We start from the raw sequence: 26,093 nt of genomic DNA on the forward strand, positions 1-26,093 counted from the left end.
TCGATACGAAAACATATTAACATTACCAAGTTGGTCGAAATATGAAGGTAGAACTGATCAAGTTGTAAAATCGTCTGTGACAAAAACTAAGCAACAAGGTACCATTATATATATACTAGTATATAGCTAAGGGAGTTACAGTTGTGAACTCATAACGTTTTGACATGTTCATTATGGATTTATATCTAAGTGTTATGAGATGTAAATGATATGAATTAAATTGAGGCGTTTTTTACATGCTTACTTCAGTTTAGGAAAATTTATGTATAAGTTTCAAGATCGAATTCATTTTGTTTTGCATAATTGACCAACGTTACTAACTTACTATTTTCTTTTACATTGTAACTTTGTTTACTTTGACACTTCATTGTCCTTTCAATATTTAATACTATCTTATAAAACATTTTGCCCTTCTTTTTTAAGAAAAGATGATTTGAACTACCCAAATACCCAAATATCTATTTTTTATTCACTAACTTAAACATCTCTACCTAATATACATATAATAACCTTAAATCTCAATCACTCATTTTTTTTCTCTCTCCTCAAATCTCAACCACTCAGTTTTTTTTCTCTCTTCCATACATAATTTTATTTCTCTAATTTATTCAAAATCTTTTATCTCAAAAACCGTATATTGATAAATTATAAAAACTGTATGGGTGTTCTTAAAATTTCATGCTCTTTCATTAGAGATGTCATTCGATATACTTTGAACGAATTTTTAAATCCGGGGGCGGAGCCCATACGGCTAAGACATTTGGCTATCATACTCTATGATTTGACCTATCACCCATCATCTCACCGCCGCAACGCGCGAGCACTATCTCTCGTCGTTAATAATCATTCACTGATTAGTAAACAACCGAGAAGTAAAAACATTTTGTTTTTGAAAGACAACAATATCTATACTTATAATATAATAAACAACCTAGTGTTGAAAGTTATGTGAAGAAATTGTCTAAATGCTCTTAATAACTAAATTACATTATAATTCCTTTATATTTTAAAATATATGTATTAACCCTTTAGATCAATAATCTACATCACTCGACACCACTTCTACCATCAACAGTCACCCCCACCACCACAACGTCGCCGCCATGACTGTCGTCGCATAGCATAGCACGGTACCGTGCTAGTATTAACCCATCTCCACGTAATTATGTCTATATTTGTTAAGACGAAAATAGGTCATCGAAACAAATGGCCCGATACTAATGTTTCATTTTTAACGAACTATATTCAACCACGTATCTTCTAAAAACTTATTTTCAAAATGATATACATTTGCTTCAGTAATTTTCGAATCGTAACTTAATTTAAACGTATTTTGAAAGACTTTAAATTACACCTTTTACAACAATTTTCTTTTATACTGTAATACTCCCTCCGTCCCATATTAAAAGTACATTGAAAACTTAATTCGTCCATATATTTTATATAAAGTGTTATAAATTGGACATTTAATATGGAACGAAGGGAATAATAAACTTCTTTAAATGCGGGTACTTTTTTCTCGAAATCATGTTACACGTTCTTCTTATTTTGTGAGTTGTGAGAATAAGTTCTCACAAATTCACATCTCTTCTAAACTAAAGGAAAACTTCTATTAATATGATTGGTCCAGGAAAATCATCATCAACTTCTATGGATACATTCGAATAATATCAGTATGTCACACTACTACACTAGTCTGTTTACATTCAAACTTCCAAAGCATTCATATATGGGTGATGATACACACCACCTATTTTTAACCGTACATTACTAAATATGTTTTAGAGTATTATACTATATAATACCTTGGTGATGTATGACTAAAAGTAGGTAGTGTATAGATCACTACCCATTCATATATATTTGAATTCTCAAAGAACATGCTTTGTAAAATCATTTAACATTAACACTTTTCTAAAGACATTCGTATAAATATTAGAGTCTTTCTAATGATATAACTATAATTAAGGGTTGTTACTCATTGCACAATAAGCTTTTATTTTTCATATCAAAAGTCATCTATAATTTTAAGATAAAATTGAACTAATTTATACACTTTGACATCGCTAAATAGGCAAAACCATAAATATTAAACACATGCATCTAAGTTAAAATAGGTTTAGGTTTAGTATACTCCAATATAGATTAGAGAAAATCACGACAATATCCAAATTTTGTTGCGATCGTACCAAAATAGTCAAGTTTTTCAGGATTATCACAAAGGGATAATGACCTGTGAGTGTGTAGCTAACTAAGCCAAAATGTCTATGTAATGTAACCATCTTTAAAGTCGTCTATGCAATGCAACGAAAAACGTATTTGTGTCTATGTGATGTATGTAGCCGGCTAATCTATAGGTTACCGGTCACCAATTTGTTTCTTTTTATTTTTATAATACGTGGTTTGCTGAGGTGGAGTTTTGACCCAGATTTTTTTAGTTATCAATTACAAGTATTACATTTAGAGTTAATTTCACGGATCGTCCTTGTGGATTGTCTATACGTATTCCTATTAATATATATACATATTCCTATTAATATATATAAATATAGATCAACGGCAGCAAGGGTGGCAGTGGAAGAGCAGCAGCCCCATCATCACCGTAAGAAAAATCTGGCCATAGACCTATACATATGCCTATTAATATATATACATATAGATATATACATATTCCGATTTATATACATATAGATCTATACATACACACCTATAGATCTCCCCCACCGTAATTTCAGCGACAATTTTTGTTGGCGGCTGCGAGGTTTATAAAACAAGAAGCAACAACAGCAATTGTTTTGTCTCTTCATGAGGCACCACCACTACTATCGGTAATCACTTGCACCACCACCTCACTCTTATCTCTCATCTTTATTGTCATTCCGATATGTGTGTGTGTGTGTGTGTGTATATATATATATATATATCTATATATGATTCAGTGAGAATGTGAAGGTGGAATCGGGTTGGGATTGTGAAGTTGTTATTAGAGTTTCTTGATTTCGGGTAGTACATATTGTGGAATGGAAGGATGAATGGAATTCTAGAGTATTATAATTCTTTAACAGAAGATATATATTTTGTGTGAATGGATGAATCGATGATGATGATGATATAGATATACACTTTACCAGAAATATAGATATGATGTATGTATTTTTAATTTATTAATAATTGAAAAAGGAGTGCAAGTGGTGGTTACTGGTTAGTTAGAGCGAAAAGATAAAAAAAAAAAAAAAAACATATTCGTGCCGATTTTGGGCTCTGCTGGAAGATAGATAATCTAGGTCAAAGCACCACCTCAGCAAGCCACGTATTATAAAAATAAAAGGAAAAAAGTTGGTGACCGGTAACCTATAGATTAGCCGACTACATGCATCACATAGACACAATTAAGTTTTTAGTTGCATTGCATAGACGGTTTTAAAGATGGTTACATTACATAGACGTTTTGACTTAGTTAGCTACGCTCATAGGTCAGTATCCCTATCACAAAATAGTCATATAAATCGCAATAATTTGAGAAAATCGCATAAAGAACCTGAAAACTGCAATGCCAGACGCGCAAAATCGCTATGCGAGATGGAAGAATCGCAAAATCGCAATGCCAAACACGCAAAAGCGCTATGCAAGATGGAAGAATCGCAATGCGAAATGCAAGAATCGCAATGCAATCACAAGATCGCAATGCGATTTTGCTAAATATTGCGATTTTGTGTTTTTTTTTCTTTTACGAATTTATTCTTATTTTGGGAGTTTGATAAGTTCGGTTTTGATTAACTAGACATGTACCATTCATAATTTGTTAGCAATAAAATTTTTATTAGTTCCTGCCAATATGTGTATATATGGACGAGATTAATTGGTAGATACTTCAAAGTGTTGTCACTTTGTATACTTCAATTTGTCACTATGTATACTTCAATTACCATCATGGAACAAAAGAGAGCTAGTCGTATAAAAAAAAACGGGTCTTTAGAATTTTATAAGGATTTAGGATGCAAAGTGCTAGTACTCAAGATATAGTATATATATATATATATATATTTAAAGTTTCCCTCTAAATAAAATTTAAAACATTTGAATAATTTAATCAAACTACTACTTATAAACACACTCATACTTTCATCATCATCTTCCGATGTGGGACAAACACAATACAAACATACATCTTTTTGTAATAAAGAAACTACATTTAATCATATCTTTGGCTTTTGTATTCTATGAACTTTTATTCCACTTCAATCCCCATTGTGCCAAAGCATGCAATAATCTTGGAGTTATATGATTACATTTGATATCAGGTTTTTCCTCTCACAAATGCATGTAACTGCCATGTACATTTGTTACGTCTAATATATTTTAACAGTGCGATTAATACATATGAAAACATACATAAAGTTCATGGTCATGCTCATGGTATATCAACTTCAAGTTTCCGCTACTCCAATGTTTTCTAACTTGAAGAGTTTATGCTACTCCAATAATGTTTTTTAAAACATACTAGTTTATTACACAGTACATGAATACAAAACTTCAAATACATAAGAAACATACTACTAATAATCCCCTAAGTTAACAGTCCCGAAAGGAGATGAGTGTGAAGTCGATGTTGATTTCCCTTTCGATTTTGATCTTGATGAAAAACCATACTCTCTCGGTGGAGGAAATGATGTTTCTGATGGCATGCGTTCACAAGTCAGCCTTGTATGACCACGTTCTTTACAACGACTACATGTTATTCTTTTTCTCTTTGCCCTTAGACGGTATATGATCACGATCTTTGGGTCGGCCAAGTAGCCTTTTGTCCAAGACTGATAGTAGAACTGTTTGTAAGTCATCTGGTATCTTCCATTCAGAAGGATGAGGTATGGGATAAACAATCTCGGCATGAGTCTGTCGATATATTTCTAAAGTGTAGCAGTCCATAGCGTATACAATTGAATCATCTTGGTTTAGATGAAGAGAAACTTTTATAACATGGCCACATGGAAAACCAGAAATTTGCCATTTCTCACAAGTACACGTCTTTGCATCAAGGTCGACAAGCCTATTCAGCTTATGATCTATAACTTCAAACAATGTATTTGAACATGGTTCAACTTTCCATGATGTTGACTCTACAACACGTTTTGCAATCTTTTTTTCAGTCCATGATGTAAGATCAAAAGGATAACTCACATTGTTATCCGTTGGGTGATCATCAAATAGTTCTATTCGGAAACTTGCATTTGGATATATATATATTGGTTAACATTTGGATTATAAGGAAAATATAGTGGATTTTAAGAGTGTTGGATATATTGTGTGTTTTGATGATAATATGGTGGAACAAAACTTTGTTGGTGATGAAATTGTGTTGGAAACATGAAACTTTGATGTTGAACATGGTTCAACTCTCCAAGATGTTGACTTCACAACACATTTTGCAATCTTTTTTTTAGTCCATGGTGTAAAATCAAAAGGATAACTCACATTGTTATCCGTTGGTTGATCATCTAAGGGTTCTATTCGGAAACTTACATTTGGATCTATATATTGGTTACCATTTAGATTATAAGTGAAATATTATGGGTTTTAAGAGTGTTGGATATATTGTGAGTTTTGATGATAATATGGTAGAACAAAACTTTGTTGGTGATGAAACTGTGTTGGAAACCTGAAACTTTGATGTTGGTAATTATCTTGTACATTGTGATCACCAAAAACGGGGGTTGAAACACTTAATTGATTACTTCCAGTTCCTGACCCAATTTCATTATTTTTAGGTTGAACAACATACAATGCAACGTTGTCTGTTGAAACACTAATATAAGCCATGGATTAATCAACATCTTCGTTGTCATTTAACAAATGCACTTTGCCATCTTTCAAATAAGATAGCTTAAACCCACTTAGAGGCTCTAAACTCAACTTTTTTGCAACACGTAACACTAACCCTTTATAAGGTAACTTTTTAAATGAGAGTTTTAATGAAACATTCATAGGTAATGATAAATATTGTAAACAACCATTTACATTCTCCTGTTATCCTCCAAAACACAAATTGATCTACCCAAACAGTCAGGACATTGGATAATGTCATTAAGAAATACTAGACTAAAAACAGTCATGATTTAGACTAAATAACAAATTAACTAGTTGTACAAAGCTAAGTAAATAAAAAGTTTAATTTGGAATTGAGAGAGAAATTGGGGAGAGAAATATGGAATATATTTAGCTAATTATGTTATAGATTAGAACAGATTCAATCAAGTCATATACTTGGAATTTTCAGTCAATGAATTCCTTTCAGGTTAATGGTCTTCGTAAGTACCTCAGATAAAGTTAAGCTGCCCTCGCATTATATGGCCACCAGGTGGAACAAAAATGTCCCCCGTAAGGTTAATATTCATGTTTGGAGATTGTTGAAGGACAGGCTCCCAACTCATTTTAATCTTTGGTTTCGTGGTATCGTTAACAATTCTCTTGTTTGCCCAATGTGTTTTAATGGTATTGACACTATTACTCATACTATGTCAGACTGCAGAATTGCAAAGAAAGTCTGGACATCACTCTCGAAATGGTTGGACTACAATTTACCATACCAATTGTCGGGCGTTGATTTACTCGAACACATAAAAACTTTGAAAGCTCAAAAGAAGGTGAAGGATATCATCACCACTGTCACCTATGCAGCATGGTGGTACATATGGAGATATAGAAATGAAGCTGTTTTTCAACCAACAAAGAAAAGATATAATGTCTTAGTCGACTCTATTATCATGTCCTCTTTTCAATGGTACAGCTCTAGGTATAAGAAAGGGCACATAAGATGGGATGATTGGCTGAAAAGTCCATGCTTATTTGCTTAAGAGGTACGTCGCTAGTGAAATGTAGGTTGCTTTATATATTTTCACCCCGGAAATGGGCCGTTTGCTTATAATCGAGAATTATAATTGTTGTATTTCTTGATTGTATGTACATTAAATCTATAGTAACTTGCTAGCGATCATATATATATATATATATATATATATTCCTTTATGCTGTTTAAAAAAAATATACTTGGACTTTTTGTACCTAAATTTTATCTTTTTATGGATAAAATTGCATAAAATCTTATCTTTTTTATGGATAAAATCGCAACAAAACACACAAAATCGCAATGCGATTTCAAAATCTTGCGATATTGCGATTTTGATTCTTTTTTTTTTTCTAACATTTCCGTGCGATTTGTGAGTTTGATGTTTTTGAATTACTCCGTATAACACTTATACATTGAGCAAAAGGAGAGACATGCTTGATAACGACATGCTGGGCAAAATCACAAAAATGTTTTGTTATATGGTAACTACAAGAAATATTATCCTAATGGACAATTACTTCCTCCAATATGAATTATTATTATATACAATACTTCTTCAAAGAATATGACATATATTTGGAGGGGAAGAATTTGGCTCCACCAACTGCTGCGTTTGTTTCACATATTTTACATAATTATTAGCTATGTTTATATTGTGTTTGTTCCACATTGGAAGAAGATCAAAGTATAGGTGTATTTATAAATCTCGACCATTTGCCATAATATTTGAAGAACCGTTTATTTAGATATCTTGCTCTCTTTTGTTCCATGATGTTAATTGAAGTATAAACATAGTGACCAACTGATATTACTGATTGTATCAAACTAAAAAGACACAAAGCATCCATTCTTTTCTTTCAGTTCGGCTAACATCAAACAAGGAAATACCACCGGATATAACATTCATTACAATTGACAACAATTTGAAGATGCTAACATAAAAAAAAAATTGAAGTTCAAAATCGCAATATTCATCAAAATCGCATTGCGATCTTGAAAATCACATTGCGATCATCCACTTCGCGTTGCGATTCTTCCATTTCGCATTGCAATTTTGTGCCTCTTTATGCGATTTTCCTAAAATATTGTGATTTATATGACTATTTTGTGATAATCCGAAAAAACCTTGACTATTTTGGTACATTGCAACAAAATTTGGCTATTGTCACGATTTTCTCTATATATAAAGGTTCATGTAGGAGCCATTTTATTTGGAAGAACTATGAAAACCTCTAAATTATAAGTTGATTTTCATATGTGAATAGTATGTGTAAACAAATCCGTTCACGTATAAACAGATCAAGTTTTACTCTATACTACCTTTGTTCATATGTGGGGAGTTTTCACATGAACCTGACCCTTCCAATGTATCTAATCTAACTCTTTTATAAAAGAAACCATCTTTTTTTCCCCAAACTTTTTAGCCTTTAAAATACTTAAATTAGGCATTTCTTTTTTTACACCAATTTAATTTTTCTAAATATACTTATAATACCTTTAATAAAATTATTTACGACATATTATCCTTTTTTACATCAGTTACTTTTATCTTAATATAACCACACGACAAATGCCATTGCCCCACCGTCGCCACCGGATGTCGTCATCGCCATCACCGTTCCTATCCATCCATCGTTACCACATTACGCAAATACCGTTCTACTACCAAACTAAACTAATAGAAAGAGTGAAGGATTAATAACTTTGGATGGAAAGGTAGTTAATCATATAGATTTGACTATTTGGATATATTTAAACATAACTTTTAACCTTTGTTCTCTTAATCTTTACTCCTCAATAACACGAATACTCTTATTTTCCAATTTTTAAACCTTTAAAAAATCAAAAATACCTCTATTTTATCAAAAGCTTTGTTTTATGATTAACCTATATACCTAAAATACCTTTAATGAAATAATATACAACATCTATCCCTCAATTTTTAATATTACTACATTACTGTTTTTAAACTAATCACCTTTATATCAATGACCACACCGATAACACCACTCGCCGACGTTACCACACCATTGCCGCCGCTATCACCATCGTCGTCGTATCGCATGAGTTTTCGTCTGTTATTTCTTAAAGTAAGTGACTAAATTCTTAGTTAATAATAAACCAATAAATGAAATGAAATAATATCATTTTGTTAATAGTCACATTATGAATATGAACTAGAAGGTAGCAAACCAAACCATCCAAAGGCTTAAATTTGGTTCACAATAAACAAGGCTATAAAAAAGAAAAACATATATAGAACTTAGCTTGAATACTTACCTTCTTAAAATCTTAATAACCTAGTGTATATAATATATTAATTGATAATGAATGAGATATAATGACCAATCCACTTATCACGTGACTAGCACATGGACTCGTTAACGGACCAAAACTAACAATTGGTCAACTTAAGATTGAGATTGCCACTAACTGTTGACTATTGTATCAAAATAGCCATTTTACATAACTTTAAACCGTTATTGCAAATAGGTTGATAATATTGAGACCAAAAATACATTTTGTAAATAGAAACACTTAAATTAAAAATACATAAATAATGTTAAAGATCGTCCCCATAGTTTTTAGAAATTTCAAGTTTTATCCATATTTTTCATAAATTATAATTGTGATCCCTGATTTTGGAGTCGTATCAACATTTTTGTTAGAAAGTCAACAATTTAGGTTAAAAGTCAAACACTTTTGGTCTAAAAATTAACGATTTTGGACTAAAATTGTTGATGAAGTTCGTTAAAAACATAATTTATGAAAAATAACTCTAAATATAAAAAAAGAAAATTAAAAAAAACACATCCGGCATCCCTTTCTCTCTCTCTTTCTCTTTTTAATATATATTTTTTCCAATAAAAAGCCTCTTTGTGGTTCTCTCATCTTCTTCGCTTCTCAATCTTATTTTTTTTACTCTCTCTACATACATACATACATCTATATCTATCTATATCTATACACCTGTATCTATATTCCGTTGATCCATCGCCCTACTGTAAGTATCCGATCAATTCTTCCTTAGATCCTTCTTATTTTCCCCCAATTTTTTTTATTATTATTTTAATCACAAGATCCCTAATTTTCACGATTTTCATCAACGCTGAATCCGATTACTTTCCGATTAATCGATATATATACCTAATATATATATGCTGTATCTATACGTCAGATCGATTGAAAATTAGTTTAGGTTAATTGAATGCATTCAATTGAATCTGTAGCTGATAATTAGGGTTTTATGGATTTGATTTTGTTTAAATTAATTAATTTTGATTCTGGATATATATATATATATATATATATGTATGTATATGTGAATGCTATGTAAAGTTAGGCAGCTGGATATAAAATAAAAGTATACTTTTTTTGAAGTGGTGAAAAAAGTTAATTGACTGAGCTTTTCGGATTAGGTGAAGTGTGGCCGATTTACGATTATTTTTGATAAATTTTATAAGTTTCATTAAAGATTGTTGACTGAGCTTCAGAAACGGTCAAGGGATAGCGCGGTTAAGCCGTGTATCTCCCTGGTCTTTGGGAAAGCCTCCTTTATATACCCGGTTTTTTTTTGTTAGATAAGAGAGATTTATATTATTTTAGTCATGTATGTATATTTATATGTGTGTGTATTTTCATAATTTTAGTTATATTAAGTTGTTTGTGTTTTTTTGGTAAAAGGTAATCATGAGTGATGAAGGAGAAAAGACGTGTCCACTTTGTGCCGAAGAGATGGATTTGACTGATCAGCAGCTCAAGCCTTGCAAATGTGGTTATGATGTATGTTTACTTTGGCTATGTGTTTGATGAAGTTTACCTTTTTTTCCGAAATTGTCTAAGTTACTTGTTGGTATTAAATTAAGGGTGTTTCTGAAATTGCTTTTTAGTGTTTGATTTTCAAGTTTATTTGTTTCGTATTGAAGAGTTATTTGTGTTATGGTGAAGACGGCGATACCATTGCCAACTAGTGGTCATTATCATTAATTATAGCCAGTGTGAATATAAAGTGTCTCCTTCGCTTATTGTTGTTTAATTTGAGTGGTCGGACATTGATGATAGGATACAACAAAATGACAACTTTTATTCAAGAAAGTTTTGCTTTGTAATTTATTTCAAGCTTTCAACTTGTATTATGTTTACAGTTAGCTGTCACTCACTTTCCTTAATTCTCTTTTCGCTGTTTTATTTGACTGCTCGGATTTTGATTGCTGATTTGGCAAAAAGATGATAACTTCTTTTTCAAGAAAGTTTTAATTATTAATTTCAGTCATTATATGATGATGATTACAGTCAGTTACTACTTCATTTTTTGTGCAAAATATTTTTTTATAAGGTTTTTACATTTGTATCTCTTTATCACTGCACAATCTGTATAGTTGGGCATGGTTAATGTTACTTGTTGTTAACATTAAAGAATCATTACATTGCAGATCTGTGTTTGGTGTTGGCACCACATAATGGATATGGCTGAAAAGGATGCTACAGAAGGGAGGTGTCCTGCATGTCGTACCCCTTATAATAAGGAAAAAATAGTAGGGACGGCATCCAAGTGTGAAAGGTCTGTTTCCCTGTGTATGTTACATTGAAAGTTGACTTATATTTATTCTATAGGCATTAACGTGTACTTTTCTATTGAGCTATCAGATTGGTGGCCGAAATGAGTGTGGAGAAGAGACAGAAGTCACAGAAGGGAAAGACTAAAGCATCTGAAGGCAGAAAGCAGCTTAGTAGTGTGAGGGTTATACAACGAAATCTTGTTTATATTGTTGGATTACCTCTTGAATTAGCAGATGAAGATGTACACCTCTTTCCCTATTATCTTTTAGTGCTTCATACAAATTCACATTTACACACTATTCTAAATTTTTAACTCGATCAATGTCTTTATATAGCTTTTGCAACGGAAAGAATATTTTGGTCAGTATGGGAGGGTGCTGAAGGTTTCTATATCTCGGACAGCTGCTGGTGCTATTCAACATTTTGCAAACAATACTTGTAGTGTGTAAGTTCAATTGCTCTTAAAATGGGAACTGATAGATATTTTTTTGAATGATCTTATATATGTCATTATTTATTTGGTCATGTTAATTGTTGGCTTTTTTTGAGTACTTGATGTGTGGGTCTATGTTAGTCTGATGTACAAATATTATGGTTATGGTTAGTTATTGAAGGCACAATTATACTGGCAATTTCTTTAACTATAGCATGGTTTTCTCTATAGATAATCAACCTTTGAATTTCTAATATTTTCATTGTTCAGATATATTACTTACTCAAAGGAGGATGAAGCGGTTCGAAGTATACAGTCAGTACATGGGTTTATTTTGGAGGGTAGACCTTTGAGGTTAGAACCCATATAACATGGACTAAGAAGTTTTTTTTCTTTTCTTAATATTATATTTTGCTAAAAATTTGAAATCTTGTTGCAGAGCCTGTTTTGGGACCACAAAATATTGCCATGCATGGCTAAGAAGCACGGTATGATATTCAATGAGTTGACTTTATCAGTTTATTATTTACTTTTCTGCTCGTTCACGTTATTCCCTAAGAGTTATGGGACATTTTGAATCTATATCTCTGATTGAGCAATTTCAATTTGTTGTCCAGCCTTGTACCAATCCTGATTGCTTGTATTTGCATGAGTTCGGATCACAAGAGGATAGCTTCACCAAAGATGAAGGAATTTCAGAATATACAAGGTATACTTCATTTTTATAACATATTAGAATCATATTGGTGCGGCCATGTCCACTCGATAGGCGATATTGACTTTTCTTGAATCTGTACAAACAACTTGGTAGACTTTTGGAAAACATGTGCATTAGATTGTAACGTGTATTTTCCTGAGCTATTTTTTTTAGATGCTTGTTGTATTTTTAATTCTTTCTTCTAGGTTATGGATGTAGTTACTATTATAGTTTACTGGTGAGTTGTGCTGTTAGATTTAGACAACAATGCGACTGTGTGCAAATAAAATGGAGCAACAGACTTGATTAATATATTGAAAAGTATAAAGGACCCCTGGTCCATATTTGCTGCACATTAGATTTTTTTATATGATCATAGACTACGTTTATGGGTATATCAAATTTGTATTGTACACTAAAACTAGGTATTGAAATAAAAACAAGGATCTATGCAACGGTTTCAAATATTGTTATTCCTTTTAACTACTTCTATTATTCTCTTCATGTTTGTTAGAGATTTGCATTCAGTGAGTTGTGCTGTTAGATTTGGACAACAATGCGACTGTGTGCAAATAAAATGGAGCAACAGACTTGATTAATATATTGATAAGTATAAAGGATCCCTGGTCCATATTTGCAGCACATTATGTTTTTTTATATGATCATAGACTACGTTGATGGGTATATCAAATTTGTATTGTACACTAAAATTAGGTATTGAAATAAAACAAGGATCTATGCAACGGTTTCAAATATTGTTATTCCTTCTAACTACTTCTATTATTCTCTTCACGTTTGTTAGAGATTTGCATTCAGTAGCGTTTCAAGTGCTAAAGTTAATCGTTTCTTTTTTATGTTTCAGAAGTTTTTTTCTCGGTTATTTTAAATGCAATTTTCCTTTAACTCAATTCTCAGAGCTATCAAAGAATTATGTCTCTTGGTCAAGTTAGTGATAGAAAACTGGTTTTTTATTGTACCATTTCCAACTCACAACACCGAGTAGCTTTTTTTTCTCTCTTCGATTTCACCTTATATTCACCCATATATACCTTCTATACAGTCTTGTTTTTTTGGTGCAATTATTTATGAAGTTGCAGTTGTTTTGGCTCAATTACTAGTTACCATGATTTTGTAATTCTGACATGTTTATTACTCAATTGGAGTTGCTGATTAAAATATAATCGATAGTTTGTAGAGGAGTTGCCATTTTTTGTATGAGGTATCTGATCTTAAACTCAGGTTTAGATTAGTTTTGAGATATGTATGCCTTTTTTGCCAGTTGAAACTATGTAATAATTTATTGGGCCATAATTAACATACCTAGTGGTTTTAAAGGGGTAGAGTTCAGCAAGTTACCGGTGCTACACATGAAATGCAACGACGTGCGGGAAATATATTACCACCTGCAGCAGATGACTATTCTAATAACAGCACTTCATGGGCAAAAGCTATTAGTAAAAGTACTACAAATGTAAGATATTTTGAGTTGACCTTTTGTTTGATTTAATGTTCTTGCAATGAGTTTTATACACATTTTGGTCCTATGACTTGATCCAAGGAACTTCTATATAAGCTGTAAGCAATTTGTGTCTTTGAAGTTCAGCTGATGATATTCTGGAGATCATTTTAATGATGAAGCTTAGTAACAGAGATTTATAACGAGAGTGTAATTTATTTATGGTTACGTTAATCAACATGTTGAAAGCAAAGATTGCTGATACTATTTGCATTGATGTCAACTTTAATTTAAAGACACATTGACACATTTGGTCATTTCTTAATTCTTATCAATAGGATCCACCAAGTAGTATGAAAGTTTCCCCACCAAATAGTTTGAAAGTTTCTCCGCCAAATAGTAGTTCTGGGAGATTCGCAGCTCTTCCTGCAGCAGCCTCATGGTATGTTCTTTTTTGTGCACACGTTAAATTTGTTTTGGCTAAGGGCAATGTTAATCTATTGGATTTTGAATTGGTTGAATTGGGTTATCTACTATGAGTAGACGGGTAAGTTGGGTTGAGGGCGAAAGTGAAACGAAAAAGGGGATGGATCAAATGATTCATAACGCCCTCCTTTTTTTTTTGTTTATGCATACAATCTTATAGATTGCCTTTAAATAATAATATTGTTTTTCAATTAATACATCAACTGTTAATAAAATAAGTTCAGAAAATGTAGAAAGAAGTAGTTGTGATCATCCCGACCAATCTCTCTTTGACCCACAGTTTCAGTTATCTGCTCATCATGCCACCTCTTTGAATATCTAATGATCCATTTGATATAGGGGAACACGTGCTTCAAATAGTCAACCTCTTGCTGCAAATGCATTGAGTTCTAATGGACCTTCTAAACAAAAGATGGACACTAGTACTATGTTATCGGTTTCAACAGCACCGGTGAGTCCTTCACATGCCAGTGAGATGCTAAAGAAGTGTAGCGGAGAAAGCCCAACTGCTAATGGAAAAGGTAAGCTAGAACAAACAGAATCTGAAAATCAGGTTATGGGCACAAACCATCATACAACGGCGTGCGAGAAGCCTGCTATGGACAATGACTTGGATGTTTCTGATGAAGTAAAAGTTCACCATTTATCATCCGACATGTCATCACTCAGCGTTGGGGCAAGCCATTCATCACAACCATGTGATGATGAGAAACTTCCAGAAGCGTCCCCCTCAAATCAAGCAATCAAGGCCTCCGATCCAACCGTAATTGATTATGTTACAGAATATTCTTGGAATAAAGTACAAGAAGTGGCAATCAGTGAGGCTGAAGCGGACTTATTATCTTTTAATGATCAGAGGCTTAGGGACCCAGAAGTTGTTACAAACACACATACACATACAGGCTATACACAAAATATGCCTCAATCATCTCTATTAAATAGCACTTTGGGTTATTCTCATTCTCCCCGTCAGCAATATGTCTCTGTTAATGGCAGTTTAGATCCTTCATTTGGGAATCAGAATTTTGATAAAGGGTCCTTTTCAAATACAGTTAGTATGCCGGTAGCTAATGGGCACTCTTCAAATCTAGATGGTGATTCATTCTTTGAAGCCTCTAATGGGCATTCTTACTATTCTGCTACCGAAGGGAGTAGGAAACAAATGGGAATGTTCGATGATAGAGTAACAGTTGTGTCAAATGGGGATCACAAAAGTACCTTAGATTTAGGAGAAAACAGTATAATATCTAATATTCTGTCGATGGATTTCGACCCTTGGGATGAATCGTTAACCTCTCCTCAAAATCTGGCTAAATTTTTAGGTGACAGTGATAAACATCTGGGGTCTCAGAGGGTTTCAAGCTCAAGGAAAACACAAAACTGCAATCAGTCGCGGTTCTCATTTGCAAGAGAGGATGACGAATCCATAGATAATGGATCAAATTTCACACATAATTTAAGTGATTTTGGGCCTGGCGTTGGCAATCGGAACTTTAACCGTGATTTTCACAGTAACTCAGATGCTTATCTGGGCCAAGTTAGCAATTCGAATGGTTTCTCTTCTTTTAATTTCGAGGAATCTGATCGTACTGCTAGCCATCATTCTTCTATGTCCAATAAAGTTCCAGGTAACTTTTAACGTTATCTATTTGTAATGAGATCCACTTGCTTAGTATTACATCTATGATGATATTTTCATGATCTTTGATGATACAGTTTCGAGGTCCCAAATTTCTGCACCTCCTGGATTTATGGGCCCCAGCAGAGCACCACCTCCAGGCTTTACCTCTAATGAGAGGATGGAACAGACTTATGATAACCTATCTGGTTTGTTACCGGACTTATAGTTATTACTATTATTACATCTTTTCTTTTTCTTTTTTTTTTTAAATCTTAGCGTGTGTGTTGGTTGTTTTTTATAACCATTTTGGTTACTAATTTTTTTGTTCACTTTGCAGGCAATCATATGTATGACAGTTCCTTGTTACTGAGAAAAGTGCATCAAGCACCAGCTCCTGTATATAATGGTGGTGTTGGTGACCTTGAGTTTATGGACCCTGCAATTTTGGCAGTTGGTGGTAGAGTTCCTGGTGGGCTGAATAGTCCAGGGTTAGACATGAGATCAAACATTCCTTCACAACATACTTCTTTTGAAAATGATAATAATAGGCTGCGACTTTTGATGCAAAGATCCTTCACTCAGCAAAACCACAGATTTAGTGAGCTAGGGGATAATTTATCTTTTCCCCAGAGAACAGATTCTTATGGAGTTCCTTCTAGAATGGTAGAACAGAACAATCGATCCCTTTATCCACAGCAGCAGGCTAATTTCCAACAGCCGAGGATGTCAAATGGGCATTGGGATAGTTGGAATGGGGTTCAAAGTGGAAATGATATTGCAATGGCAGAGCTTCTAAGAAATGAGAGACTGGGGTTCAATAAATATTATTCAGGTTATGAAGATACAAAGTTCAGGGTGCCAAGTTCAGGTGATTTGTATAATAGAACATTTGGAATTTGATTTTCGAAGGATCTAACTTGCTGGCCTGGTTGGTGGTCTGAGCTTGTTGGGCATGTGATGTGAGACGTTGCACCCAGAAATGGTACGGTATGGCTGATTCATCTTCATTTGATTGGTGAAAGATTGAATTTTCTGAAACAAGGGCTTCAGAAACCAGCAGGTGACTCTTAACTCTTGTTTCATTCCTTGTTACTCTTTTAATTGGAATAATCTATCTGGCATATCATTTAGGCAAAAGTTTTGAGTGTATAAAAGTTTTAAAATACCAATCATTTTTTCAAATAATTCCCCATATATATTGGAGGAATAAATGGGTCTAATTGGAAATGGGTCTATTTGGGTTGTTGTTGAACTTATATATCAAACGGGTGATCTATATTTAGTTAAGTAATATGTAACCCTTGAATCTGTTTATTCGAAGGTTTATTCCATTATGGATGGTATTGCTTTTGTAATCATAGTTTTCACATATTTTTTTTGAAACAAAATGAATTACTTGTCGGTCAGCACAACCTACATGATCCACTTTGATCTGTTTATGACACAGTTTAACCGCATATTTAACCTGCCCATATCTTGTCACCTCGGGTATTAATATGCGAATAATTTATCAACGTTTATGTAGTCACTCCAACCGTTGTATTAGGAGTCTTTATGTTTTATCTTATTTATAAACATTGAGCTTTACACTGGGTCATATTATCTAGTGTCCATAAAGGTTGTCTGCTATTTTGAAGATTTTAGTAACTTTTGTTTGAATTAGCAGGCATAGCTAGTTATGAGATTGAGGACCTTGTTCCAGAAGTCGAGTGGAGGATATGCTGTACATAACCATCATTTAATCCGGGTGATTCTCCAGTTAAATAATCTTCGTGTTCTCTCTAGTTTCTATCAGTGTGAAGATAACCAAGTTAATTTGCATCAAATGGTCGTAAAGTGGGTTTTTTATTTACATGAATTAACATTCTTTGTGGCGTGATTAAACCAATTATACTACATATACATTTCTATACATGAATTTAAGTGAATTCATAAATTTCCCAAGTTCAGTTTATCCTTGATTGCCTAGTGATAGTGTTGATTTGTAGTTTCTCATATATATATATATATATATGCTATTATTATAATTTATACATTTTATTCATGTAACCGAGGGGATGGTTTAGTTTATGACATGATCACTTTTAGTGTAGAACTGAGAAAACAGTGTTAAGGAATACGGATTTATGTATGCAGGAAAACGAAGTGTAGTCTTGGTATCAGCCAGACAGCCACATATCTAGTCCCTTTTAAAGTCTCTAGCTTTTTCGGTTGGCTTGGTTTCTAGGATTGCAATAGAAGGGTTGAAATGTTATGGCAAGAATGCATCTTGTTTGTGCTTTTAAGGGCGCGTTTGGTTCACAGAATGTTTTTGGAAGGAATAGAATCTTTAGAAGGAATTGGAATATGAAGGAATAGAATTCGACGGAATGTTTTTGATTTTTTGAGAATTCAAGTAACTCCATCCCCATGGATTGGAGATTCCATCAAATGATGGAATGTTTACATTCATACGGAATGAGATTCTTCACTCTTTGAACAACCAAACGCACTAAGGAATAAAATTCAATTCCAATTCCATCAGATTTCATCAAATTCTGTGAAACAAACGCGACCTTAGAAAGTGTGTATTTGGCAATGTCTCAACGAGTCAACGTTATTTAAATTACTCCTTGGCATCCCAGACGGCCAGAAGTAACCATGTCTCAATGCTTTTGGCCATCGACCATGTGTTTTAGAACATGTAACAAGTTGACTCTCATCATATTTTATTGATTAGAACTCGATATATAGTGTCATAGCGCATGTGATAATTTGCTGGCACACATCAAACAACATATCTAAAACGAAGTTGCTCCGTAGCAGTTTATTTTTTAAACTGTGCTTAGAACATGTAACAAGTTGACTGTAGGTCTGTAGGATGTAAACTCTATTATGATATATATATTATATGGCATTTGTTACAACTCACAAATCAAACAACATGACACTTATGAATGAACCCATCGTAGGATTTTACACATACAATCGTTTTAAAACATGTAACCTGTTGACTTTCATCATATTGTATTGATCCAACCTAGAATATATAACATGTTGGCTGTCATCATATGGTACTTGCATACATTGAACTCCATGATATATAGTGCATGTGACTATTACTTGCACACGTTAAATAACATGATATAAAAGTAACTCAAGCATTTTATGTTAGTCATAAAATAAGGGAGCTGATATTAGTACATTACTTTTGATAGATTTATCATAATTATATATTAGTGACTTGTACAGCCAGCTATATAAGTTATATGTTATAGTAAATCTATAAAAAAATAGTGGTACAAATATCACGTCCCATAAAATTAAGAATAACCGAGTTTTAAAACATGTGTCAAGTTTACTATCATTATATTTTATTAATCTAAACTTGATATATTTGACTCATGTTTCAACTTGCACTTGTTAAACAACACGACACTTAATAGTTAACTTCTCTGGAGCATATTATACAACTTGAACAACACGACACCTGACATTTAACTCATGGTCTCATACGTAGCATTTTAGACATATAATGAACAAAGTGTTTTTCAACATGTAACCAGTTGACTATTATCATATTTTATTGATATGAACTACATGATATATTATGCATGTTACAATTTGCACTTATTTATAAACTAACACGTAAGAATATGATATTTAACTCTTTCGTAGCATTTTAGACATACAAATTACTCGCAATTATTAAAAATGAACAATGTAGTTTAGACCATGTAACTAGTTGACTATCATCATATTTATTGATCTAAACTCTATGGTATATATAGCGCATATATATTACGACTTCCACACGTTAAACAACACGACACCCGATAGTTAACTCCTCATAGCATTTAATTAGGACATACAAATTAAATAAAGAATGAAACATATTGCATTTTAGAACCTGTGACAAGTTCAAGTTGGTTGCTTTCAGATTTTAGAACTCCATAATATATAAGGCATGTGACAATTACTTGCACACATTAAACAACACGACATCAAAAAGTAAGTTACTCTTAGCATTTTATTTTAGACATACAATACAAATATAAAGAATAAGAAAACGCGTTTTAAGACATGAAACAAGTTAATTACCATCGTATTTGATTGATCTAACTCCATGCATGATATATGGCCATGTTACAACTTCCACCCATGAAACAACACAACACTTGAAAGTTAATTCGGTAGTAGTTTAGACTAAGGATGAGCAAAAAAACCGTTGATCCGCGCCTGACCCGGAATCGATCCGCCCGAAGCCCTAATGGTCCGGGTCACGGGTCACGCTTTTGTTGCACTCGCGGATCGGGTGAAGGCAAAAACCGAAAAACATTGAAGGAAACCTGTGACCCGCCCGAACCGACCCGTACCTTCATGGACCGGGTCACGGTTCCGATTTTCATGCATTCGCGGGTTGCGGGCCAAGCCGGGTTTTTGCGGTTCGGGCCATTTGCACATCCCTAGAGACACAAATTAAGTAAAGATTTAACATGTGTTTTAGAACATGTAACTAGTTAACTATCATCATATATTATTGATCGAAACTTTTATCATATTATATGGTGTAGGTTACAACTTGCACACATTAAACGACACGACAGTGTGTTGAAACTTGAAAGATAACTCATCCATGGCATTTGTAGACATACAAATAAAAAACGAACAATGTGTTTTTCAACATGTAACAAGTTGACTTTCATCATATTTTATTGATCCAAACTCCATGATATATGGCTCAGGTTACAACTTACACACAACAAAAAAATATGATAGCTAAAAGTTAACTCATCCGTAGCATTTTAGACATACAAATATAAAGAATGAACAATGTGCTTTAAAACATATAACAAGTTGGCTCTCATCATATGTTATTGATCCAAAGTCAATGATATATGTACGAGTTACAACTTACACACACAACACACTAAACAACATGACATATAAAAGTTAACTCATCTATAGCATTTTAGACATACAAATAAAGAATTGAATGAACAATGTGTTTCAAAACATGTAAGTATGTAACAAGTTGACTTCCATCATATTTTATTGATCCAGACTCCATCGTATATGGCCCAGGTTACAAATTACACACACTAAGCAACACGTCAGCTAAAAGTTAACTCATGCATCCGTAACATTTTAGGCATACAAATGAAGAATGAACAATGATTAAAACATGTAAAAATTTGATTTTCATCGTATTTTATTGATCCAAACTCCATGTGTATCATTTTAGACATAAAAAAAAAAGAAAAGAAAAGAATGAATGATGTGTTCTAAAACATGTAACAAGTGATATTTCATCATATTTTATTGATACAAGCTCCATCATATATTACGCAAGTTATAACTTGCACACATTAAAAAACACGACTTGCGAAAGTAACAGCATTTTCGACATACAAATAAAGAATGAACAATACATTTTGGAATTGAACAAGTTGACTATCATCGATCATATTTTATTGATTTAAACTTCATGGTATATATACATATGTTATAACTTGCACATATTAAACCATTCAACACTCGAAATTTGATTACTTAGTATTTTAGACATATAGAAAATGCAAAATATATAAACATCGCATTTTAGAACTACATATCAATGGGTTTATAGAAGAAATATTGAACATGGTTTTCTACACTAGATAAATAGCTATTTTCATCATGTTCATAAACAATTTGAGATGTTCTTGACGCGTTTAGGGCAACTCTGAATATTGGCAACAACACTAGATTCGGCGTAACTAGTTCTGCATTTAGCTCACTCCATAGACCATGAATTAGTTGCAATATTTGTTTCCTTCCCTCTTCCTCACTTGTTATGTTCTTTTCTTTCATGAGCAAGTGTATACTTGATTGTGTATCCCCTCTTTCATGTTCCTCCTATATATATTATTATATCAAGACAAAGCAGTGGTTAGATGATTGGTAAAAAGAATAGTATTCTTGGAAGCATTCTTGCTAACGTACCTTAGCAGTTCCTAGATCATCCCATAGACGAAGAATGGTTCCAGTCACGGTAAAGAAATTAGGGTACGGATGAAGAATATGCCTCATATTCTCATTTGTAACCCCTTCCGATATGAGAAAGAATAGATGCACCATCGCCATATATGCCCCTGATGTTGTTACTCCATTCTCTATGTAGTCTTTAAGGTTTGGCATGGTTCCTCTTTTAACATATTCAACTTCCACCAGGTAACATTGAGCTAAATCAATCCACTAGAATATAATAGGAAATTTTATTATTAGATGTTTAACCAAGGTTGCGGAAGTCGCTAAACGCTCCTAGGTCGGTTGACAAGCAAGTTGGGAGTACTTGGGTGTATGCAATGAGTACTCGGAGGTCAAAGTGGCCATGTCGTGGAGTACTCGGAGTAATCGGCCGACTCAAGTCGACTTGACATCCTACCATGTAGCGAGTACTCGGAGAGTACTCGGCTCTACTCGGTAGTAACATATGCTACTCCATACAAGGGTTAACCAAAATTTTGTAGTCGTGATTTCAAGCTACAAACAAAGTGGTACAAAGTGAACCAATTGTGCAAATTCGTATACACATATATGAACGGATCAAATTATACTTAGTGTTACTATGTTCATATGTGAATAGTTCATGAAGTTTTATAAGTAAGGTATATATATATACATTAAAACAATGAACATTATTTACAAGTAACATGATAAAATTTTATTTACCGTCTTGCATAGAAAGGGTTTGACATTCAACCCACGTTTTTGGAGGATTTTATCACAAATATCATTGTTATTGTTATAGAGAATCATGTAGCATGTTTTCATGTACTCGGGCAGTTGCTCCAACTCATTCAAATCAAATCTGTCAAAATAAAATGTCTAAATTTAGTTCCATTTAATTAACACACACACATATACTCGTATAATATAACTTACACATATATAAGAAGATAAAAATTATGAAATATAAACCTTTGAATTGCTTTAGTAAAGAGTACAAGATCATCATAAGAGCCATAGATATCATATATATCATCGATTACCAACATAATGGCAACGAGTTTAGCTAGTTCAATTCTGCTATCGGAGTACTTTTGCTCCGGCAAGACTCCTACGGTCCATAGAAAGCACTCGACATGTCTATCTCGAACAAAACCTAGCTTCTTTGCTAGACCCAAACCTCTCCACCAGCTAAAAGTTATAAAATCACAAAATTAGATACCCAATGTATCTATCTATTAATGGAACAAAAAAAAAAAAAAAAAAAAAAAGTGGAAAAAGATGTAAGTATATATATATTACCTAGAAACCTCATCCAATTCCCTTTGGAGAAGAGATTGGACATGATTGTAATCCAACTTTGCTAGTTCTAGCAAAACTGGATTGTGATCAATTTCGTTACCATATTCGTCGATATATCTTCTTGTTTCTAACTTTACCATTCTCAAGTGCCTTGGAACCTCTAAAGCTTGAAGAACCGATTTACGAAGGTTGGGTGTTAATAGTGAAACTGAATTCCGAAGATATGTGGTAGTAAATTCCTTGGCAAGTGATAGAACATCCTCTCCATTTGCACCCAAGTATGAAGCTTCATATAAACTCAATAACCCTTCTACATCTTCACATAATGACTTGTTAAACATCCCATTAGCATCCATGAATTTTCCGAAAACATCTGATTATTTAGAGGCAAAAACCATGCCATTTAATTTGTCATATATATTTACATGGTGAAATTAATGTATTCTAATAATTAAGATTAACTTAATACCTGGATTAATATGGATGCCATTTTGTCGTTGAAGACGAAAACATAGAGCTACTGTACACAAATTATCAGCACGCAAACCTCGTTTGAGCTTTGTTTCTAATATTTGAACTATCTCTTCTTCGAAATAGCTCCCAACTCCTAGTCTTTGAATGGTGTCGATTAGCTTCAATGTGGTCGTGGGATCATCGTCTAAAGACGACGTAATTATTACAACTCTTCTTGTCTTTTCTTTAAGTCCTTCTATCCTTTTGTTAACACCAACCTGCAATATTGAACGCATAATAAAATGAGATATACGTTAGTAGTGTAATGCTCTCTCTCTCTCTCTCTATATATATATATATATATATATACCTTGATGTCATGACTACTGTCCATGAGATAGAAAAATAGCGAGATCAAAGCTAGGCTAGCTAGCTAGCTATGGCGAAACTTTTCTCGAAATATATATGTAGTGTAGTATATATATTATCAGCGACCAGAAACATCAAAAGGATCGATCGATAAACAATCTATCGGAGCTTCGATCCATCTATTGTTTTATCTCAACATATATAGACAGACATATGTAAATGCTCGGGCATGCGAGGGTTATATGATTTTGTTTGAATATTCTAGAAACATTTGTAGTCGGAAAGACTTTGGAAATAAAAAATGATCGATCATACGTTATTTTATTTTATTATTTTAAAAGTGTGATGTTTATTTATTATCATTGGAATCTAATCTAATACGTACCTCTCGTATTAGATTACGTAGTATAGAGTAATATTTAACAAAAAAAAATAACATTTAATAAAAATAACTTTACGATTTCTCGCTATTATATTATTGGTTGACCAATTTGATAAAGAGAAGATTACATTTTTGTTCATTCAAATTGGTAGGATTTCATTTATTACCATTAAGTGAATTAATTACATGAAAAACCTTACATTTGGTCAATTTTATTACTTTTAACTCCGCAATTAACAATCCTCTGTTAGTTCCGTTAAGTAAGGGGCAGGTTTGTCATTTCACCATGATCCTTTTTTCTTCCACACTCAAACACAAACCCAAATTTCTGATTTAACGATCGACGGAAAATTCAAAAACTCGTCGGAAAACTAAAAATGGCAATTACTTGCACGTTTTTTTCGAATCAGGACATAAAACAAGTTGCAATCAACTCAGAAATCAATCGCGCAGAAACCCTAGCCAAAAGAAAACCGAATTACAGTTCGCCAGAAAAACTTGACTTCGCCTGAAAAGTGTAACTGTCAACAAAAATCAACCGATCGAAAAATTGTACCATCATCATGATCAAAATTCGACCGTGATTAAAACTTGATGAATTTCAAATTGATTTGACGGAAAAAACGATGATGAAATATATGAAGAAAGTTATGAAAAAGTTGATGAATCTGTTTTTGTGTTTAAATGTGTAGAAGATTCAAAAAGAAGGGATCATGTTGAAATAACGAATCTGCCCCTAACTTAACAAATCTAATAGACGACTGTTAGTTGCGGAGTGAAAAAATTGACCAACTTCAGGGTTTTTTTTGTAATTAATTCACTTAAAGATAATAACTGAAAATTTTACCAACTTGATGGACCAAAAATGGAATTTCTCTTTAATAAATTACCGAAATGATATATGTGATTTGATAAAAAAAAAAGTATGGGTTTTATACTTGCAATTGAAATTACGCAATATACCCATGTTTTACAAAATCGCAATCGGACCATACTTGGGTCTCACGGTTGTTGCTTGCGTCGTTAAGTCCTCACGTGCCTTGGACATGATGGGTAGTTTTGTCATTGCACACCCTCCAAATGAAACCCAAAAGTTATGAACGTTCCGACAACTTCTTAGATTCCGCTCACTTTTTCAATCAAATTTTTGATACTTAAAGCAATCCAAGTCCAAACTTAAAACAAAACCAACATCAAAAAGATTAAATCATATAAGTAAGGATGTTTGAACCTAAATTAATTGGCTCAGTGACAAATAAGGATCATTACCAATCATTACTCTCCTGATAAATCAGTGCAAACCTAACAAACTCTTAGCGAGTTTAAGGTGGAATGATTGGGTAATAAATATGAGTTTGACTGATTGAATCCTTATTGATTGTGAGTATTGAATGAGATTGAATTGAATGTGAATTAAATGTGTTCCTGACAAATTCCTTACATGAGTATTTATATAGGAATAATTAGGAGGGTGACAAAACTCTTTCTAAGATTCACCTAAAGTGAATATCCTTTTTGTA

At 33.0% G+C, this 26,093-nt stretch overlaps 3 protein-coding genes across 4 annotated transcripts; 2 read left to right on the forward strand and 1 right to left on the reverse strand.

The window, feature by feature from the left end:
- Positions 1–6,344: 6,344 nt before the first annotated feature.
- Positions 6,345–6,851, forward strand: LOC122609253. The gene has a single exon (XM_043782311.1). It carries the CDS (start codon positions 6,345–6,347, stop codon positions 6,849–6,851), a length of 507 nt encoding a protein of 168 aa, XP_043638246.1.
- Positions 6,852–9,733: 2,882 nt separating this feature from the next.
- LOC122606720 lies at positions 9,734–18,051 on the forward strand. Of its 2 annotated transcripts, none has more exons than XM_043779578.1 (14): positions 9,734–9,848; positions 10,529–10,627; positions 11,278–11,405; positions 11,492–11,645; positions 11,740–11,849; positions 12,108–12,191; positions 12,277–12,325; positions 12,455–12,546; positions 13,870–14,005; positions 14,329–14,432; positions 14,816–16,104; positions 16,193–16,303; positions 16,435–17,157; positions 17,761–18,051. In XM_043779578.1, the coding sequence occupies exons 2-13, from the start codon at positions 10,535–10,537 to the stop codon at positions 16,995–16,997; spliced, it is 2,913 nt and encodes a 970-aa protein (XP_043635513.1). In that variant the 5' UTR covers positions 9,734–9,848; positions 10,529–10,534; the 3' UTR covers positions 16,998–17,157; positions 17,761–18,051. The 2 variants fall into 2 exon arrangements, with proteins under 2 accessions (XP_043635513.1, XP_043635512.1); XM_043779577.1 differs by having other exon boundaries at positions 17,764–18,051.
- Positions 18,052–21,683: 3,632 nt separating this feature from the next.
- LOC122609254 (probable terpene synthase 11) lies at positions 21,684–24,216 on the reverse strand. Its single transcript, XM_043782312.1, has 7 exons — positions 24,193–24,216; positions 23,839–24,100; positions 23,370–23,742; positions 23,040–23,258; positions 22,791–22,929; positions 22,062–22,313; positions 21,684–21,974 (listed from the first exon to the last, which is right to left on the reverse strand). Exons 1-7 carry the CDS (start codon positions 24,214–24,216, stop codon positions 21,684–21,686), a joined length of 1,560 nt encoding a protein of 519 aa, XP_043638247.1.
- Positions 24,217–26,093: the final 1,877 nt, after the last annotated feature.

This window comes from Erigeron canadensis, chromosome 7 (genome assembly GCF_010389155.1).
Source record: "Erigeron canadensis isolate Cc75 chromosome 7, C_canadensis_v1, whole genome shotgun sequence".
NCBI lineage: Eukaryota > Viridiplantae > Streptophyta > Magnoliopsida > Asterales > Asteraceae > Erigeron > Erigeron canadensis.

Coding starts and splice junctions, on each gene's coding strand:
- LOC122609253 (XM_043782311.1), top strand. CDS start 6,345: ATGGCCACCAGGTGGAACAAAAATGTCCCCCGTAAGGTTAATATTCAT.
- LOC122606720 (XM_043779578.1), top strand. CDS start 10,535: ATGAGTGATGAAGGAGAAAAGACGTGTCCACTTTGTGCCGAAGAGATG. Junction 11,646..11,739: donor TTGAATTAGCAGATGAAGAT/GTACACCTCTTT, acceptor GTCTTTATATAG/CTTTTGCAACGGAAAGAATA. Junction 12,547..13,869: donor GGAATTTCAGAATATACAAG/GTATACTTCATT, acceptor GTGGTTTTAAAG/GGGTAGAGTTCAGCAAGTTA.
- LOC122609254 (XM_043782312.1), bottom strand. CDS start 24,216: ATGGACAGTAGTCATGACATCAAG. Junction 23,743..23,838: donor TGGCATCCATATTAATCCAG/GTATTAAGTTAA, acceptor CTAAATAATCAG/ATGTTTTCGGAAAATTCATG. Junction 21,975..22,061: donor ATGATCTAGGAACTGCTAAG/GTACGTTAGCAA, acceptor TAATATATATAG/GAGGAACATGAAAGAGGGGA.